The 20,514-nt window shown below is 38.1% G+C and overlaps 2 protein-coding genes and 1 long non-coding RNA gene across 10 annotated transcripts in view; 1 reads left to right on the top strand and 2 right to left on the bottom strand.

Annotated features, from left to right (window-relative positions):
- Positions 1 to 7,242, bottom strand: part of LOC126379311 (uncharacterized) — a 178,610-nt gene extending 171,368 nt beyond the window's left edge. Inside the window, exon 1 of the long non-coding RNA XR_007568305.1 lies at positions 4,953 to 7,242. This is a non-coding gene — a long non-coding RNA (uncharacterized LOC126379311). The remainder of the gene's footprint in view (positions 1 to 4,952) is intronic.
- LOC126379251 (uncharacterized protein C1orf198 homolog) overlaps positions 1 to 20,514 on the top strand; it is a 272,783-nt gene that overhangs the window by 174,820 nt on the left and 77,449 nt on the right. The window contains exon 4 of one of the 4 annotated variants that reach the window (XM_050027948.1): positions 16,836 to 16,860. The exons of the other annotated variants lie outside the window; for them this stretch is intronic. The gene's annotated coding sequence lies outside the window, so the exon portion shown is untranslated. Of the gene's footprint in view, positions 1 to 16,835; positions 16,861 to 20,514 lie in introns of those variants that run through there. 4 annotated transcript variants of the gene reach the window in all.
- LOC126379101 (GTPase-activating protein CdGAPr) overlaps positions 8,882 to 20,514 on the bottom strand; it is a 77,106-nt gene continuing 65,473 nt past the window's right edge. For 4 of the 5 annotated variants that reach the window (XM_050027686.1, XM_050027685.1, XM_050027683.1 and 1 more), the window contains exons 19-25: positions 19,740 to 19,861; positions 19,075 to 19,210; positions 18,426 to 18,535; positions 17,438 to 17,575; positions 16,737 to 16,811; positions 12,280 to 14,172; positions 8,882 to 10,873 (exon numbers count right to left, since the gene is read on the bottom strand). In XM_050027686.1, coding sequence (XP_049883643.1) covers positions 10,795 to 10,873; positions 12,280 to 14,172; positions 16,737 to 16,811; positions 17,438 to 17,575; positions 18,426 to 18,535; positions 19,075 to 19,210; positions 19,740 to 19,861 — 2,553 coding nt within the window. In that variant the 3' untranslated portion in view covers positions 8,882 to 10,794. The remainder of the gene's footprint in view (positions 10,874 to 12,279; positions 14,173 to 16,736; positions 16,812 to 17,437; positions 17,576 to 18,425; positions 18,536 to 19,074; positions 19,211 to 19,739; positions 19,862 to 20,514) is intronic. The other variant, XM_050027687.1, reaches the window with a different exon arrangement.

The raw sequence follows: 20,514 nt of genomic DNA, 5'->3' as shown, positions 1-20,514 counted from the left end.
TCTTGCGTCAGTCAGTCAGTCGGAAAATAAACGATGTTCACAATTATACGTTCTTTATTGAAAACTTACCAGTTTACTCTGGATCTGAAGTTATTGACAACCTCCTACTTAAATGTTATTTTTATTACTTATTATTAGAAACTACATACAAAAAAAGTTTGTAAAGGTTTATTTGTAACAAAAAGAGGACGTAAATTCAGACCCAGAGTAAACCTGAAGAAAATAGGAAGGATTTATAATATTTTTTATTGTTTGTAGGTTCTCTAGACCTTCAAGTAGTGGCAAAAAGGTGTAGAGCTCATTTAGTTTAGTTTCATCATCATCAATTTAAGAGCCACGCTCTTGTCGGTGTAGCATTTTCCATTCCAGTCTATCAAAGGCCAATTCCTTGACTTCCCTATAAGACACGACGTTAACCTTTTCTTTAATCTGTTCCATGTAAGCTCTTCTTGGTCATCCCCTTCCTCTCTTTCCTTCTAGCTTTCCTTCTATGATGTTATTAGTTTAGTTTATCTATGACAAAAATAGTAATTCCGATCACCGCTACACTAACGCCATCTATTGTCGCTGAGCGAGGGTCTTAACACATTTAATACTTTCTAAGGAAATAAACTATTATCTCCCTAACGTTTATTCTATAGTTCGCTTTAAGTTCCTGTTCAGTTGCGGTCTAGTTTTTTTACAGAAACTCCGTAGTGATAGTAGATAATTCTCTTTTATTTTACTTATTACGATAAAGTCGTTTAATGAGAGACTTTTCAGAGTACGTTCCCCAAAACAAATATAGATGGCGCTGTATCGAGTTGCCTTCGTTTAACCTTCTAATTTCATGGATAACATGTAAGTATACATCTTTTGTCTTTAATTAAAGCACATAATAACGGGTTCTTACCGCGTTTAAATGAGGATATGAGGCTCCCGATATTTCGACACTGTTGCAAGTGCCATGATCACGGGATGACTGATGAGATTGGAGTGGAGTAGGTAGATCCATAATTTTCTACGTGCAGACATATCTGTCTACCATCTTTCTTTGCCGCTTGTTTATGTTTTTGATATCGGAATGTTCGGAACCATCTGAACTCGCACATAACTCACTACGACAAACTTTTGTCTTTGTTTTTGGGTATAAATGATGACTCTTTTTACAACCACGTTTTTTTTTTGCAACCATTATTATTATAATCAAAATATAGAGAAGCAATACAGGTAGCAACATAATTCTGTACATAATGTAATCCAAATATCAAGCAACAATTATTTTGATATATGTTTCTGCCATTACATTGTATTTTGGAATAATTATGTACAATAATGAATGTAATTATGTATGTATGAAATTAAACCCCGTTTGAATGTAATAAACACTTAATCAGATAATTAATAAAATACAGGGAGTGTCGATGACAGAGAGCCTATCTATATTTTAAGAGCATTACAGATAAGCGTGACATTCCTCTTAAAGTTTTGTCAGGCACTGTTTGCATTCCCTTAGATTTCATCACAGAGTAATGAGAAATTAGGTAATTATCACGTTAAATCGCGACCCTTTCGGTTCAATTGGACCACTTTCCCATTTCGCCAACTTTCCCAATTGGACAAATGATCAATTCTATTTCCCATTTCGACAACTTTCCATTTCAACAACTTCCCAATTCGACAACTTCCCAATTCGACAACTTCTAAATTCGACAACTTTTCAATTAGATAACTTACCAATTTACCAAGTTAAAAATACCAAAAAAAATAATTATTGAAGCGATGCATTTATCTTTGTTTTCGCATCTCCATAAGGAGGTTCCACGTTTGTTTCTCTTGTGTAAATAGTACCGATATCCCTCTAATAACACACAATCTTGATTTCTCTTCGTTTTAACTATCTCCATTTTCACAATGCAAAACACAAAAACAAACGATGCCAAGCAGGATTAATTTACGGCATGACAGTTTAAACTATTTTAGTACTACCCTACTTCTACTAACTATTTATGATAAAAACCGGAACCGAATAGAATAATATTTAATTAAGTACTGTTGAGAGTGTAACAAATAACATAACTAGAAAGAACAACTGAGAAAATCTAACATAACTAAGAAAATTTAAACCATTTTTAAAAGGTAGTTGTTCAATCGGGAAAGTTGTCGAACTGGGAAATGGGCAAATTGGGAAAGTGGTCGAACTGGGAAAGTGGTCGAATTTGGAAATAGGCGAGTTGGGAAAGTGGCCGTATTGGGAAACGTGGCGAATTGGGAAAGTGGTCCAATTGAACCGAAAGGATCGCGACAACGCCATCTACATTATTGGGGAACGTAGCCTGGAAAATCCTTGATTATTGCAGATTTTAAAAGGGTGGAGCAGCGTGGTGGAGCATGCTCCATACCCCTCCGGTTGATTGAGGGGAGGCCTGTGCCCAGCAGTGGGCCGTATATAGGCTATTTATGTTGTTACTGCCTAACCGGGTCCATATCCTGGAAACCACGTGATATCAATGAGAGACTTTCTTCAAAAATGAAGATGGCGTTATTAAGTTTTTTCTTGATTTAAACTTCTAATTTCATTGATAACAGATGTATGCATATCGGAATGTTCGGAACCATCTGAACTCGCACAAAACTCACTACGACAAACTTTTATCTTTGTTTTTGGGTATAAATGATGACCCTTTTCATTACACCAAGGTACAATTACAACATCAAACCATTATTATTCTGATCAAAATAAAGAGAAGCAATATAGGTAGCAACATAATTCTATACATAATGTAATCCAAATATCAAGCAACAATTAGTCTTATATATTCTGTATTCTTCTTCCATTACATTTTTGAATAATTATGTACAGTCATGAGCAATATAATGTACCCACTTTAGGACTCTGTCGCACTAACATATTTGACATTTAGTGAGACTTACAGTTCAATTTGTCAAAAAAGTTAATGTGACGTGGTACCAAAGTGTATCCATATTAATGGTCGTGACCGTACCGAGTATCAAACGAGTACTCGGCCCATCTCTATTAGTAATGTTTTTAGTAGACAGACCAGGCTCCTTGAAAATATGATAACGCTAGGAAGATGATAATGATGATATATGATTCTTATTTTGAAATAATTATCACATTAAGAGTGAACAACGCCATCTATCGTGTGTTTGGGGAACGTGGAAAGTCCCTCATAATCATTACGATTTCAATGTAGGGTAGTTATATTATATTACAGAAGTTAGTCGAAATATGTATAGCAAAGTTACTTTTTAATTATTACCTTTATTTTTAAACATTATTGTCTGTTTACAATATTCTTTATTTAAGTTCATTAGCATAAGTTGATGACTCGGTGTGGTTTATACAAAAAATGTGCATTTTAAATTTAATATTATATACAAAAGAGTAACTTATATAAAAACATAACACCAATGTTGAACACCATTTTTAACGTAGCATAATTAAAGTCACATATTGGCCCCGATTCCTGCAGACACCGCCTAATTTTATTTTAAGTTATATCCGTCATTTTCATATCCGTCGAAAAGGAAAGGAACGGATGATTCACAGCTCTTAATTTTAGGAAGAATGAGTAATGAATGAATAACCCGGGCGAATCAAAAGGTACGTCGCTGGTATGCAATCCGTTTGACGTGCTGTCTACTGTGTCGGGTTATTGACTGAAGTAAAATTTTTAGACGGTTGTTTTAGGTTTGTGCTTAAAATTGACGTGTGTTCCATAAATATTATGCTTGTCGATTACCCGTCCCTTTCCTTTTCGGTGGATAAGAAAATGACAGATATAACTTAAAATAAAATTAGATGGTATTTACAGGAATTAGCACCATTATCTCCTATCTCTTTCTAACTAAGCTGCTCACCGTTAGTGCGAAAGATACAACACACCTATTTATTTATCAAAGTATAGCCACATTATACTGGGTTTAATTGACGCCGTAACGAATACTGAGGGGTATGATTCAGACATACCGACCTCGCCGGCGTGGTCGACGACTTCCCTCAATCAGCGCTTATCGCTATCGACCCACTAGGGTCGATTAATTCTTTCAAATATTTTTTCTCTCAGACGACGCCCTGAGCCGAGGTTCGCGCGCCCAACTGGGCACCCTCAGGCCTGTTGTCTTAAACGTTGTACCGGGTGAGAGCCTTCAGCACTCCCCATTTGTCATGATTCAGAGTTAATATCAAGTGGAAGCAGCGTGGTGGAGTATGCTCCATACCCCCTCCGGTTGATTGACGGGAGGCCTGTGCCCAGCAGTGGGACGTATATAGGCTGTTTATGTATGTATGACACAATAGTACGTTACTGTAAATACATACTTTTTATATCCTCTTAAGACCGAGATTTCCAGACGCAATAGTTAAACAATGGTGTTTGGATTTATAAAGAACATTCGGTCTTAGGAGGTTAAATCCTTCGTCTCTTTCGCGCTAAGCGAAGTACTATATCTGTCCTGTTGTCATTCTAATCATGCTTCGTTAAAAGCGGTACAAAGTATACGATTTGTAAAACACTTGGCCGGACAAATGGGGAGTGCTGAGGGCTCTCACCCTTCATAGCTGCAACAATTTATGTCTCAGTGAGATTTTCCAATTTTTACAAACGATACACTTTTAAATAAAACTTAGAAGAAAAATCTTTTTTCAAAATGTCATTTATTTTTAAATATAACTGATAAAAATGAGATTCTTGAGACTGATACGCGCCTGTAACCCCAAACGGGTCGGGCAGAACCACAAGCATAGAATAAAGAATTGGCTTGACAACTTAGTCAAATGATATACTTTTTACGAAACGTCAAACGAAAATTTTCAATGGAACTTGTATGGAAATACTGGCCTGTGACGCCATTAGTAAAAGCGGTCAAAAGTCGTACATATATACATACATAAACTCACGCCCGTAATCCCTAATGGGGTGGGCAGAGCCACAAGTAATCAAAGACACCTTGCAGCCACTGTTGATACGATGTCGTAAGCTGGATATGATGAACCTTATGGTGATAAGGGATCAGCCTATCGCCCATAACATTAGTCCATCATGTTAGAGGACACAATCCCTCTGTCGGAAAAAGTCGTACTTATTGTTAGTGTGCTTAAATTTTGACAGTTCCCCATACTATTTGAGTAAACTAACATAATTGTTTTGGTTATATTTTTACGCTATAACCCTTTGCGCAGTGTTTAACTGCAAAATCATAATGTCATATTTATTCCCTAAAGATCGGAAAGAAATAAACTTAGGAAAACTTATTTTCAAAATTGCCTTTTTCCAACTGATGGGTTTTCTTTTTCGTAACTCATCCTCCAGACGGGATACACTCCACCTTGCTCCACATTTTGTAGCAATTTATCACGAATTTTAGCTGGACAGTGGTGCTAATCCCTGTAAACACCATCTAATTTTAAGTTATATCTGTCATTTTCTTATCCGCCGAAAAGGAAAGGGACAATGGACAAGCATAAAATTTATTGAACACACGTCAATTTTAAGCACAAATCTAAAACAACCGTCTAAAAATGTTATATTGGCCAAAAACCCGACAGAATTAAGACAGCACACGTTAAACGGTTTTAATACCAGCGAGATACCTTTTTGATTCGCCCGTGTTATCCATTCATTTACTCATTCTTCCTAAAATTAAGAGCTGCCAATCATCCGTCCCTTTTCTTTTCGGTGGATAAGAAAATGACAGGTATAACTTAAAGTAAAATTAGGAAGTGTCTGCAGGAATCGAGGCCAGTATGGAGAACTGTCAAAATTTAGGAACACCCAACGTTTTAAAGTTAAAATAAAATAATTAAAGCACATAATAACGGCCGCCAACGGGCGGCGGTGTTCTCCCGTTATTATGTGCTTTATTTATGATAATAACCGCGTAAACTTAAAACAATGTTAAAATAAAATTAAAAATAAATGACATTTTTAATTCAGCAAAAAGCTTCTCCACTACACTAAGTTTAAACAGTGCTTAAAAAATATAATATAAATAATAAATGCATGTTTTATTCAATATTTCACAAATATGGCCACACAACACGTAATAAATAAAAAAAAATAAAGATAGCGTTCTGAAACTGGGTTGTCAAAATTACATTTAAAAGAAAAAAGCAATAACCAAAAAAGTGTGATTTTTTATTTTATTAATTTTCCTCATAATCTTATTTGATTATTTGTGAGGAGAACAGCATACTTGGTCTAGTGGTTAGAGCGTTGGGCTCATTATCTGGAGATCCGGGTTCGATTCAAACCTTGTCGATTTTCATAAAACGTTAGAGTAGTGTAGGGGCCCGCAATTCGATTTTCTTTTAAATACTTTTTTGACAATATTTAAATCATGTTTTAAGCTTAAAGAAGCTACGCAATAAATTATAATCATTATTCTTAAACAAACATTTTGTGATAATTTTGAGTATTTAAGTCAAGAGATTCATTTATTACAATCTGTTTTCCATATAAGTCTTATTTTCATCTCCTGAAGATTTAACAGGTTCGCTTTTTACAGACACGACTGCCCGTCCGACCTTCCTACCCGCGAAGGGAAAACCAGCCCGATACAGGTTAGGTCACATACCTCCGAAAATGCTCTCAGGAATGTGTGTTTCCTCACGACGTTTTCCTTCACCGCTGAGCACATGTGTCTTATTGTAAATAACAACATAGTGTAGCATCACGCCTGTATACCCGAAGGGGTAGGCAGAGATATATTGTTTAAAACTAGTGATGTTCCGAATATCCGTATCCGTATCCGCGGATATCCGAGATAAAAGAAAAATCCGTATCCGTGTCCGTTACTTTTCACGCGGATCTTTTTCAAATGATTAAGTAGAATTTTTATATAAAAAACTATAAAATTCCATTCAGATTGTTTTTATTTCTTAAAATCAAATATTTGGCACCTTTATATTGCAAACATTTAGATAGATAGGTCTTCATAATGAAAGCAAGATAAAATATCACACTTAACAATAAAATAACTAAAACTTTAATCTTTTTTTTAAGAAAATAAAGATCCGCATTTGTATCCGTATCCGCGGATATACATTTTTAACGATCCGGCACATCACTATTTAAAACACGCACTCCTCGCCAGCTGTGTTCAAGTCCCATGTAACAGGGGGCGAGCCTAGCGCCATAAACCGGGTACAAATCCTGAAAACCACGTGATATCAATTGTCTATGATCTAAAGATGAATTCAAAAATACACGAGCCATTATCGTAATTCATAATTTGTGAACAATTAAAAACAAAACAAACACATCTTATAAATAAAACACCTCCTCCAATGCGTCACACCGAGGCAAGGTGCCCAACAGGCTGGCAGCATTACCTCTGACAGAAATAACTACCAGCCCTAGCATCTCCCGAAGCCCCAATAAGACGCATTGAAAGATCCTTATTTGTGAACGATTTTTATCCCGTATTGTAAATAATGTTTGTATATGTCTTTAAAGATAGAGTTTGGTAGAACTTAGTCATAAGATTATTTTTTAAGACCAAATTGGTTCTAATTCCTGCAGACGCCATCTAATTTTACTTTAAGTTATACCTTGTTTTAAGTTTACGCGGTTATTATCATAATTAAAGCACATAATAACGGGAGTCTCATATCCCCATTTAAACGCGGTAAGAACCCGTCATTATGTGCTTTAATTAAGTTATACCTGTCATTTTCTCATCCGTTGAAAAAGAAAGGGACGGGTAATCGACAGGCATAAAATTTATGAAATACAAGTCAATTTTAAGCAGAAATCTAAAACAACCGTCTAAAAATTTTACATCGGCCAATAACCCGACAATATTAAGTAGACAGCACGTCAAACGGATTGCATACCAGCGAGATGCCTATTTCATTCGCACGGGTTATTCATTTATTTTAGAATTAACTTGTTGACAATCATCCGTCCCTTTCCTTTTCGGCGGATAAGAAAATGACGGGTATAACTTAAAATAAAATTAGGAGATGTCTGCCGGAATTGGGGCCACTATGTAACCAAATACATACAATAAATGATTTGAGTTTTTTTAAACCTAACCCATAAAGTAGAATTCAGTAGTATAGATGGTTCATGGTATTTTTATGAATTTTTTTTTCAGTTATTTTGATTTCCACGAATATACATAAGACATATATAAAAAAACAGATTGTTTAATATAAATTAAATAGTATTGTAATGAAAAAAAGAAAAAAAAAAGATTTCTAACCCTTTACACTATAAACTAGACAAAAATAACAATAGATTGAGTAGTATAAAAATAATATTCAATGGCGAAAGTTTTATCAAAAACGGTTTAGTGGATTTGTCAACTAATTTAGATTTTTATTAGCCTCTGCGTAGTTTTTAGGTTCACTCAACTCACACTTCACGCTTTGATTACTTGTAGGGTAGGTAAAGATAAGATTTTTGCCATTAAAATATTATTATTAACCTGTCGATGCAGTAATAGAAATAACTTAAATAATAATATAATATTATTAATAATTATTAAATACAAAATAATACTAAAAAACTTTGTGATGTTATTATTTTAAGATTAATTAATTACTTTTTTATCATTACAAATAAATAAATTAACAAGTCACTTATTACATAGAAAATGTTTTAACAATTGTGTGGAAAGTGCTTTTTTTTTCTCCATTACAGCTGCTTGGTGGAGTATGCTCCATACCCCCTTTGGTTGACCGAGGAGGCCTGTGCCCAGCAGTGGGACGTATATAGGCAGTTTATGTTATTACTTTGAATGAGAAGCGGTCCAAGCCACGTTTCAAAAAAAAATAGATGATTAAACATGCTCCGTCGCCGAAACTCCACCACGCTGCTCCACTCAAGTGGAGATCACACTCCACACAACTGCAAAAGCACTCTCAATAACCATAACATAATTATCCAAACTGCTGGTTACAATGGAGTTAAGTTAGTTCTTTATAATATACAAATAACAGTTAATATAGCTACGTAAGTTTGGAGGTATTGTGAGCTGTTAGGGCCATATATTACTAGGACACCATGGTACCTCCACGCTCCACTAAAGTTGCGCCACCACGGTCGCTCCACCAAATCGCGCCAGTAAAGTTGCGTCACCACCGTCACGCCACATGGGTCCAGCCACCAAGTAGCACCACTACAGTCGCGCCACCACGGTTGCGCCACCACGGTTGCGCCACCGAGTCGCGTCATTACGGTCGCGCCACTACGGTAGAGCCACTACAGTCGCGCCACCACGGTTGTGCCACCGAGATTAGGTTACCCTGTGGCGGGCTCCAACTAGTTGACGAGCTAATTCCGCCCATAACCAACAGATGGCGCTAGCAATGCGGTCCTGAAACGCGCTATCGAAGTTTACACAGTGCGACGCATATATACAACTTCCAAAATACCTAGTCACACTACTAACTTGTGGCTGGCGGGGTACTACGCTCTGTTCTTCATCCCGCTAGCCACATCATCCCGCTAGCCACAGTTTGGTAGTAGCATTGCCGAATTATCGATTATTTACCCCTAAATATCGATATGCCCATCAATAATAGTATCGATATTGGAAATTCTAAAATTATATCGATTTTAATATAATAATATTGTTAGATATAATCGATTAAATTGCAAAAATCGATTATAAACGATAACATTATACAATTTTCAATATCGATGCTATCGATAGGCAATACCGATATTTAGATTATTTAGGTGCTTAGAAAATAATCGATTATTAATCGATATTCAGTCGATTGTCAGGCAACACTGTTAGTAGCGTGGCTAGGAAACCATCCAGCCACAAACCTAAGTAACATTATCAGCTCACAATACCCGCCAAACTGTACGGTCACGAGCAATAATATATTATGTTTACACTTCGATACCATGTCACATTAACTTTCTTGACAAATCAAACCGTAAGTCTCATTAAATGTCAAATATGATAGTGCAACCATGGTATAAGAATACCATCCGGGTCTGCATGACAACCACGCGCGGCGCGAATTATATTGAGCGCGAGTTATGTCGACCAATAAACGATACGAATGCTATCTACGTAGATTGACGTCAAACGGCTATTGGTGGAAGGCCTCGATGTAATTGCGCGCGGCGCGTTTACCGTGCAGAGCTTACAAGTATGCTCAAAATTGACAGCTAACATTTCAAGGTTATCTCAGCTGACGTCATCCCACCTTGAGTTGCCATTTCGTAAAAAATAAATTACCCACGACCAATGATTTCATATTTACTTTTCAAGGAAATTTTGATCTTTTAGTAAAAGATTTACTTTCAGTTTTAATGACTTTTATATATGTGACAAGTAGTAATAGTAATTAAATACATTAGTCAGTAATTCGATTAATTTTCAATTATAACGTCCTTGGAATGTTGGAGATACCAATTTGATGGTAACACTTACGTCATCAATGGGCTAGCAATGGCGGCTTGTCATAGGATTGAGCATACCAGGGGGGTTGATATGGCCACATAGAAGCAATTCATCTAAGAAAGCAATATTGCTATTTGACATTTGTTTGCATTGCGCACTTACTTTTGTATGCGCAAATGTCAAATTGCAATATTGCTTCGATACCATGAGTGTGACAGGGTTCTAAAGTGGGTACATGATATTGCTCATGACTGTACGGTCACGAGCATTAATATGTATACACTTTGGTACCACGTCACATTAACTTTTTTGTCAAATTGAACGGTAAGTCTCACTAAATGTCAAATATGTTAGTGCGACAAAGTCCTAAAGTGGGTACATGATATTGCTCGTGCCTGTACTAGTTACTATATTACCAACGGTTCATCCGCTGTTGAGGGACTTCTGTTCGAAGAGGGCTGTCATGTCCCGGATGTTGTACGAAGGTGACACCTTCTCTTTCCTGAGGGCAAATTTTGTTTAAATTACATTTCATTTATTTATCGGTGCTAATTCCTGTAAACACCATTTAATTTAATTTTAAGTTATACCTGTCATTTTCTTATCAATAATAATTATTATTAATTATTGGGGTAATAGGGTCGTGTACTAGGTTCAAGATAAATTATGAAATTCTGATTACTAAATAAAGACACATCTAAAACTAACGAAAAACATTTTCTTTTTTCTATTAAACTTATTTATGAATTTTAATCAAGAAAAACGTAATAATAAGTCCGACATTTTGTCACGTTTTTCTATGACGTCACAGTGTGCTTTTTCATACAAATTCCATAGTAATTTCGTGTTTTGACGTTTAGTAAAAAGTAACTGATTTGACTAGTTGGAAACTAGCCTATTATGCTGTTATTGTCGCAAATAAAAAAATAATCCTACAGCCTTTCCAACTTTCATACTTTTTAAACCTTATATGATTTGTTCCACACTAATGACAGTTGCATACATTTTGAAAAAAAAAATGTAATTACACCTAATAGCCTACTAGAAAAAAATAAAAAACACGTGCATATTCTTAGAAAATTCCACTAAACAACATTAAAAACATTATAACGGGGAAAATAATAATTTATTTAGACCTAAATTTCTACTATAGAAACACAATGGAAATAATTTTAGTATGAAAATGACTTAATACTGTTACTACACACATCCACAAAAAAAACAACATAGAATTAAAAAAAAAAACACATTGAAGGTAACACTTTTGTAACAAAAAATAAATATGTCGAAAGGATTTTACTTACTTAAAATAAAATTATGTTTTCTAACAGTTACAACGACCCTGACTCCAGTACACACCTCCTAATTTTATTTTAAATTACACCTGTCATTTTCTTATCCACCGAAAAGGAAAGGGTCGGATGATTGACAGCTGTCAATTTTAAAATGAATGAGTATTATATATACCCGGGCATTTAAAATAGGCATTTCGCTCATGCGCAACCCGTTTGACGTGCGCTGTCAACTTAATTCTGTCGGGTTATTGGCCGATATAAAATTTGGAAGGTTATTTTTCTGCCAAAAAATGACGTATGTTCCATAAATTTTATGCCTGTCCCTTTCCTTTTCGGCGGATAAGAAAATGACAGGTATAACTTAAAATAAAATTAGGTGGTATCTGAAGGAATCAGGGCTTCAAACTCAAAAGATATCTTTATTCATTAGGTAACATAGTTCGAGAATCATCAATTTTTATGTAAATATATTTCACGAACGTCTCATCCGCCTCAAACTACTGCAACTTCTCACAACCTGTATAGCCGGGGAAAAGAAGCTACGAGGATATAGGTTATATCAATAGTGTTACCATCAAAGTGCTCTCAAAAAAACATACAAAATCCAACCTACCTGTCAAACTCCCTCCGATCACTCTCTCTCTTACAGTTCTCTTCTCTTCCCCTCTCCCTTGTCGGACTAGTCGGGGAAGGTATCGCGTCTAAATTATTAGCGCTTTTCGCTAGCGAAAACCGCATTCTTTGGCCCAAATCAACCGTGTTTCTCCTCTCAAACTTCGGTTCGTCTTTTAATCTTTCGCAGTCAATTTTATCTTCTTGTTCTTTCTTTATCTTTATTCTGGTCAACTGTTCTGGGTTGCTTCTGAATGATTGGGAGCTGTACTTCTCTCTTAGAAAGTTCCTGCGTTCTTCTTTGTATTTCTCTATTCTCTCCCTGCTTAGTTTCTTCTCGGTGTCGAAGCTTATTATGTTCTTTATATCAGGTTTCTTAGTGTCAAATCTTTGTATTAACGAGATTTTGTTCTCCGTCGTAGGAGTTATGCTTTCCACTTTCTCTTCTTTGTGTTCCTCCGCCATGTTTAGGTTTAGATCGGGCAGGAATTTCTTCGTCTTCGCATCTCTTACTTCTAGACTCTTTCGTCTGTCCGAGTCGCCACCGAATTCTTTCACGAAGGCGTTTTCGTCTAGCGACCGCGCGTTACTTGAATTCTTGGACAATTTGTACGTTTTCGGCGACACCGGTGGTTTGGACTCTTTCTCTTTGTTCCTTCTACTATCTTCTTTCCTTTCTAAACTGGGATATTTAATCTCGGCTTTGAACTTCTCAAACAGAAACGGCCCTTTCTGCTCGGTGGGGCTTTCGAATCTATTAGCTAATTCTCTCACTTTTAAGTTTTTACTTTCAACGATATTCCCGTTGTCATGACTCTGGAGTTCGTCATTATCAACGGTTACGTCTTTCTCGCAAATCTTTAATGTTTCAACGTTGGCGTCAAACTCGGGGCCGAAACCTACATTTTCGTAATGCCGTTCTTTGACAGGCGACTCTAGAATCATAGCATTAACTTCTTCTATACTTTTCTTGAAGAATTTGACTTGGCTGTAGACGTCGACGTTTTCTTCAATGTCAGTTTGTGTTGGTGTCTCGAGGATGATCAGGTCTTGGTTGTAACTTGGCTGGCAGGCGGGTGTTGGTAAAGACGCATCAGTTTCAGGCACGGTCGCCTCTTCTACAATGGAAAGATTCCTATCTAATATAACATCTTCGTAAATTGAATCTCTGTCATTAGTGGGCGTTTCGACATTCTCGTAATCTTTGGATTTAGTCGGCGATCGAAACGTAATACTTATAGTAGACTTTAACGGACTTTTCAAAGGGCTACCGGGCGAACTTTTGCTGGTAGACGAAGACTGTAAGTTAATGTAATTCGGTCGGAAGTTGTAGCATTCGTAGAGGTCATCATTCTTGCTTGGGTTCGAGAAACTCGAAGAGCTTTCATGTGACGACGTCATGGTTTTCAACGCGTCATTCTTCTTGTCAGACTCTGAGTTTGATGACGTCGACACAGCTGACAGTCTGTTAAGGTTCTGATAACTGATGTCACTCGAATGTGGACTATTATGTAGCATTTCGAGACTGTCCTTGAATTTAACGTTCTCGTAATCGGCCGCTTTGAGTTCGCATTTGAGACATTTCTCTTCGTTGCAATTGTCACAGTTGCTTATTTTTATCGTGTGTTTGTTGCTATCACTGACTTCGGAGTCGCTTTCGAGAGTCTCGTAATTCGGTGTGGCAGGTGTCACTGGAGTGTTCATAGTGCTGTTAGTACTCGTAAGGTTACTTATCGACGTGTTTTCAATGGGCCAATCGATTTTTATTAATGTGGAATGCCCGTCGCGCCCGTGCCAAGACAATCTCGACACTGTGACGTTTTCGTTAGAGTTGTTTATCGCGTACATACCGCTGTAACGTGAGCTTTTCGCTTTACGCGGCGAGTTTCGTTCTCTGCAAATGTTAGTTTGTGTTAAAAGGGGTGTTGTAGATTGGTGTGCTTCGGTGAGTACGTTTAGCACATAGAGGCACTTCAAGATGTTTCATAGGAAGCAATGGTCAGAGAATGCTGGAGTAGTTTCCTTTAGGTCAGCAACAGATTGGTAAGAAATAATTGTGTTTAAATAATATGTTCTTTTTTTTCGCTATAAGCGATAAGGGTAAGTTAAGAGTATTTTGTAATTATTTCTTTTTATTTTGGTGCAATAAAGTATATTTGTATTTGTACTTTTCATGTTCATTTAAAATATACTGTTATTATGAAATCATTCCTCCTCCACCAACCCGCATTGGATCAGCGTGGTATGCTCCATACCCCCTCCGGTTGATTGAGGGGAGGCCTGTGCCAAGCTGCGGGACACATAGGCTAAACTAATTTTATCTATGTATAAATTAATATCTAAAAAACAGACTAATATCAATGAATATTTTTTAACTAAGTAAATACGACTAAATCAATTATCGATTTAAAAATTTTTGATCGCCTTTGGTGAAAAAAGTATGCTTATTTTAATCTAAAAGTATCTGTAAAAAAGGCCACATCGAAGCAATTTATCTATAAAGCAATATTGCAATTTGACATTTGCGCATACTCATATACATAGTTGGCAAATACTGTGGCGTTCTAGTTTAATTTATTGAGTAGTATGCTGGTATTCTAATTAAACTGGTTTTCAGTCATTTCCTCTTCCTGGGATATTGTGCGGAAGTAATTGTTCGGATCACGAACAAAATGTAACAATGTCTATGGTTTTGGTTACTATAAAAAAGGTATTGTCATAGACAAAGATAGATAGACACTTCCTTCTTAGCATCAAAAATGGATTCATAATTAATATTTTCTTGTGTTAAAAAAACAGTTTAAAAATACAAAAAACACGGTGTTTTATAAAACATTAATATTAACATTAAAAGTGTAAAATGTGTAAATATGTGAGAAACAATAAACCTTTCAAATATTACTTTATGTGGTCGTTTAATTAGAATACCAGCATACTACTCAATAATTGAAACTAGAACGCCACAGTAATTGTCAACTATTTATATGAGTATGCGCAAATGTCAAATAGCAATATTGCTTTAAAGATGAATTGCTTCGATGTGGCCTTTTTAACTCCCCAGTTCATTATTATCAAACTCGCGAAGACATCAATCTACAACTGATGAACAACAATTTAATGATAAATATACAATGAATTAAATTGACCACACTAAAACTATGGTTTGATGAACTTGACCAGAAATACAACAAACATAACATCACGCTTGTATACCCGAAGGGGTAGGCAGAGATGTGCAGAAATATAACACGTTATTATTAATATGAAAATGCTTACACATACATACATAAACTAACGCCCGTAATCCCTAATGGGGTGGGCAGAGCCACAAGTAATCAAAGACAACTTGCAGCCACTGTTGATACGATGTCGTAAGCTGGATATGATGAACCTTATGGTGATAAGGGATCAGCCTATCGCCCATAACATTAGTCCATCATGTTAGAGGACACAATCCCTCTGTCAGTATGAAAATACTTATTTTTGACAATCGGGTGATCAGCGTAACGTTCTCGTTTTGTTACAAATAAACCTTTACAAAACTTTTTTTATATGTAGTTTCTAATAATAAGTAATAAAAATAACATTTAAGTAGGAAGTTGACAATAACTTCAGATCCAGAGTAAACCTGAAGAAGATAGAAAGGGTTTATAATATTATTTATTGTTTGTAGGTTCTCTAGACCTTCAAGTAGTGGCAGAAAGGTAAAGAGCTCATTTAGCTTAGTTTATCTATGGCAAAAATAATAATTTCGATCATCGACAATAGATGGCGTAAGTGTAGCGATCATGGCTACACTTACGCCATCTATTGTCACCGAGCAAGGGTCCCAACACCCTTAGTTACTCCCGGTTACTACTTACTGATGTAAGTACGTAGTCGTTACATGAGCCATGTCAGGGGCATATGGCGGGTCAATAGTAACCCTGACACCAGGGTTGATGGGGTTGGTAATACATTTCATAACCTACACGATATGGTAAATAACGGTCTTATCGCTAAGAGCGAGTTCTTCCAGACAAATTATTATATTTAGGTCATCTTCTATCGTGTGGGTTGTGAGGTGGAGTACCAACCTCATCAGCCCTGGTGTCAGGGTTACTATTGAGCCGCCAAAGTCCCCTGACATGGCTCATGTAACGATTACTTACTTACATCAGTAAGTAGTAACCGGGACCAACGGCTTAACGTGCCTTCCGAAGCACAGATCGTCTTACTTTCGGACAGTCAGGTGATCAGCCTATAGTGTCCTAACCAAACTAGGGACCACAAAGTGATTTTTGTGATGACCTCCGTGGTCCAGTGGTTGAGCGTTGGGCTCCGGAGGTTCTGGGTTCGATTCCCGGTGGGGACATATCACAAATTATATTTAGGTTGTGTTTTGTTATATTTCTGGTCAAAATTAATATTAATTATTATGTATGTTTGTGTGTGCAATTGATAGTGTGGGATGCTCACCTCATCTTCACTGTCCCAGCGGAGTTCTGGAAGTCCGTAGTAGATGACAGGGGACTGTCCCGGTCTTTGCATAGGCTGGAAAGATATACAGGGTGTTAGTGACATCGTAACGAAAACTTTGAGGAATGATTCCGACCTTTTTTCTGTGTAGTTATCAAGTGGAATTCTCCGTCGCAAAATTATGGAACTGAAAAGAATTTAAAAAAAAAACATGAATTTTGCGACGGAAAATTCCACTTTGCGTCGGCTTAATACGGTGATGTAATGGTTAACACGCTCGCCCCGGCTTGACAGGAGCTGCGGGTTCATGTCCCGTCCGATTCGGACATTTCTTCGACTTAATTTGTGAGTTTCCGCACGGGTGATTGCTATAAAAGCAAAACTTACTATTTAAATATTTGGCCGAGTTGTTCTCACTAGTTGGCAGAATTATTTTCACGATTTGGCCGAGTTATTTTAAATATTTTTGCCGAGTTATTCCTACTGTTTGGCCCGAGTTATTTCCACTGTTTGGCCGAGTTATTCTCACTATTTAGCAGATTTGTTTTCACGATTTGGCGGAGTTATCTTCACTATTTGGCCAGATTATTTTCACTATTTGGCCGAGTTATTCTCACTATTTGGCAGGATTATTTTCACGATTTGGCCGGATTATTTCCACAATTTGGCCGAGTTACTTTTATTTGCGCGTGTTAACCTACCGTTTAGCGACATCGCTGCTAGGCGGCGAAGCGGGGCGGGCAGAGTGTCGCTTCTCAGCGTGGGCGGGCCTCGAGCGCGGGGACTCGCCGTCTATGTAGCTGATTGAAGCCAGCTGTTCCTCCAGGGCTGTGCGTTGCCTGGAATAGACAGAATGTTTCAGTGGCCATTTTAAAGCCATAACACAGCATCACTCCTTTTTCCCCCAAGGGGTAAGTAGTGTACGGTCACGAGCATTAATTATACACTTTGGTACCATGTCACATTAACTTTTTTGACAAACTGAACTGTAAGTCTCACTAAATGTCAAATATGTTAGTGCGACAGAGTCCTAAAGTGGGTACATTATATTGCTCATGACTGTACCCACTCATCTGCTATGTTTAAGTCCCATGTAATAGGGAACTCATTCACGCACATAACGGCCTATGTGGTCCAGTGGTTGAGCGTTGTCTCACGATCCGGAGGCCCCGGGTTCGAATCCAGGTGGGGGACATATCACGAAGATCACTTTGTGATCCCTAGTTTGGTTAGGACATTACAGGCTGATCACCTCCTGATTGTCCGTAAAATGATCCGTGCTTCGGAAGGCCCGTTAAGCCGTTGGTCTCGGTTACTACTTACTGATGTAAGTATGTAGTAGTTCCATGAGCCATGTCAGGGGCTTATGGCGGCTCTGTAATAACCTTGAAACTAGGGTTGATGAGGTTGGTAATCATCATCCATCTATAAGAAGATAAAATTACACTGAATGAATGACTTCCCTATCTTCTTACAATCTGGTGATCAGCCAGTAATGTGCTATCCAAACTAGGGACCACAAAGTATTTTTTGTGATATGTCCCCACCGGGAATCGAACCCGACGGATCGTGAGCCCGACGCTCAACCACTGGACCGCGGAGGTATTTTTTTATAAAACAACAGAACAGCGCCATCTATATAATTTTTTTGGGAACCTGGAAAGTCCCTCATTAAACAGTAACCCTTACTTGTCAGCCAGTTCGTTAGCAGCCTCGATGTCTACTCTAAGGTTGCGTCGTGGGCTGGGCTCCGCGCTGCACAGACCCGACTCCGGAGGGGTCGAGCAGAGAGAATCCCCCTGTTGAATAAACATATTGGTGCTAATCACTGCAGACGCCATCTAATTTTAAGTTATATTTGTCATTTTCTTATCCGCCGAAAAGGAAAGAGACGGATGATTGACAGCTGTTGATTTTAAAATTAATGTAACTCATAATGAATAGTTCGATAAATAAACATTAAATTACGAAATAACTGTTTCTTTTTTTAAAACCCGTATATAACCCGTAAATAACTGTATTTATATTTGTACCCGACTGTACATCTTGTCACGCACACAAAGTCACTGTATATTTACAAGGTTTACCCACACATAGGGCCGCGCGCACAACTGAGTAGAACTATCTGTAACAATATCTTTTTATTTTCTTTTTTTAAAGAAAGTCTAGGGCCCTGTGCCGAGGTGTTTCTTGCAGCTTCTTTTCCTAGTTTTAGGCGGATGAGACGTTCGTTATGTAAAAAATGACGATTCAAAGTGTAACTGTTACCAACTGAATAAAGATATTTCTGAATTTGAGTGGTGAACTAATGTTTTTTTTATGCTATGTTTTTTTTCACCTGTGGTACAGCGTGTAGAGCGGTGTCGTCCTCCTCGCTGAACATGTGTCTGTCTCGCTCCTGCGGCGACAGGCGCAGGCGCATGTCGGCCAGCTCCGCCTGCCACGGCTCGAAGTACGAGTCGCAGGATGACGATCTGCGGGTACAATACAACACAAATTATACTTTATTGCACCAAAATAAAAATAAATAATTACAAAAAGACTCTTAACCAGGTACATCGCCAATGGCGGCCTTATCGCTTGATTTCTAATCCTCGAACATAACGTAAACTGCCTATATACGTCCCACTGCTGGGCACAGGCCTCCCCTCAATCAACCGGAGGGGGTATGGAGCATACTCCACCACGCTGCTCCACTGCAGGTTGGTGGAGGTGTTTTTTACGGCTAATAGCCGGGACCAACGGCTTAACGTGCCCTCCGAAGCACGGAATCATCTTACTTTTTCGGACAATCAGGTGTTTCAAGCCTGAAAAGTCCTTACCAAACAAAGGACAGTCTCACAAAGTGATTTCGACAATGTCCCCATCGGGAATCGAACCCGGACCTCCAGATCGTGAGCCTAACGCTCTAACCACTAGACCACGGAGGCTGTCAAATTGTAATCCTCGAAACACACACTAAATACGAATGTATCACACCAACACCCTGTATAGCCCACTTACCTAGTATGGTGTTTCAGCGGCGCGGCGCTATGTTCAGCTAACGGCGCCAGGGTGTCAGTGTCCGAGGCTATGGACTCGCACGACTTCACCGGCCGCAGCGCCGGCATTGGCGTGTCTTGAAGCTGCAACATGTCATCATCATCACCAGCCCATTAACGTCCCCACTGCTGGGGCACGGGCCTTCCCTATGGATGGATAGGGAGATCGGGCCTTAAACCATCACGCGGGCCCAGTGCGGATTGATGGTTATTAACGACTGCTAATGCAGCCGGGACCGACGGCTTAACGTGCCTTCCGAAGTACGGAGGAGCTCGAGATGAAAACTTTTTTTTTGTGGTCACCCATCCTATGACCGGCCTTTACGAAAGTTGCTTAACTTCAACAATCGCAGACCGAGCGCGTTTACCGCTGCGCCACCGAGCTCCTCATCGCCTCCCTCGAGCAACATGTACCATTCACTTTTATTTGGAAAACCAACACCCACATCCACACACACAAACATTCAACACAGGCCTAAACTAATGATTGTCAAATTTGTTTTCAAATTCATGTTCTTCTTCTTATCGTGTGGGTTGTGAGGTGGAATACCAACCTCATCAACCTTGGTGCCAGGGTTATTACTGAGTCGCCAAAGTTCCCTGACATGGCTCATGTAACGACTACATACTTACATCAGTAAATAGTAACCGGGACCAACGGCTTAACGTGCCTTCCGAAGCACGGATCATCTTACACGGACAATCAGGTGATCAGCCTGTAATGTCCTAACCAAACT

The sequence above is a fragment of the Pectinophora gossypiella genome, chromosome 28 (assembly GCF_024362695.1).
Source record: "Pectinophora gossypiella chromosome 28, ilPecGoss1.1, whole genome shotgun sequence".
NCBI classification, from domain to species: Eukaryota; Metazoa; Arthropoda; class Insecta; order Lepidoptera; family Gelechiidae; genus Pectinophora; species Pectinophora gossypiella.
The sequence above is the reverse complement of the archived record's forward strand: the minus strand, read 5'-3'. Positions and strand labels throughout refer to the sequence as shown.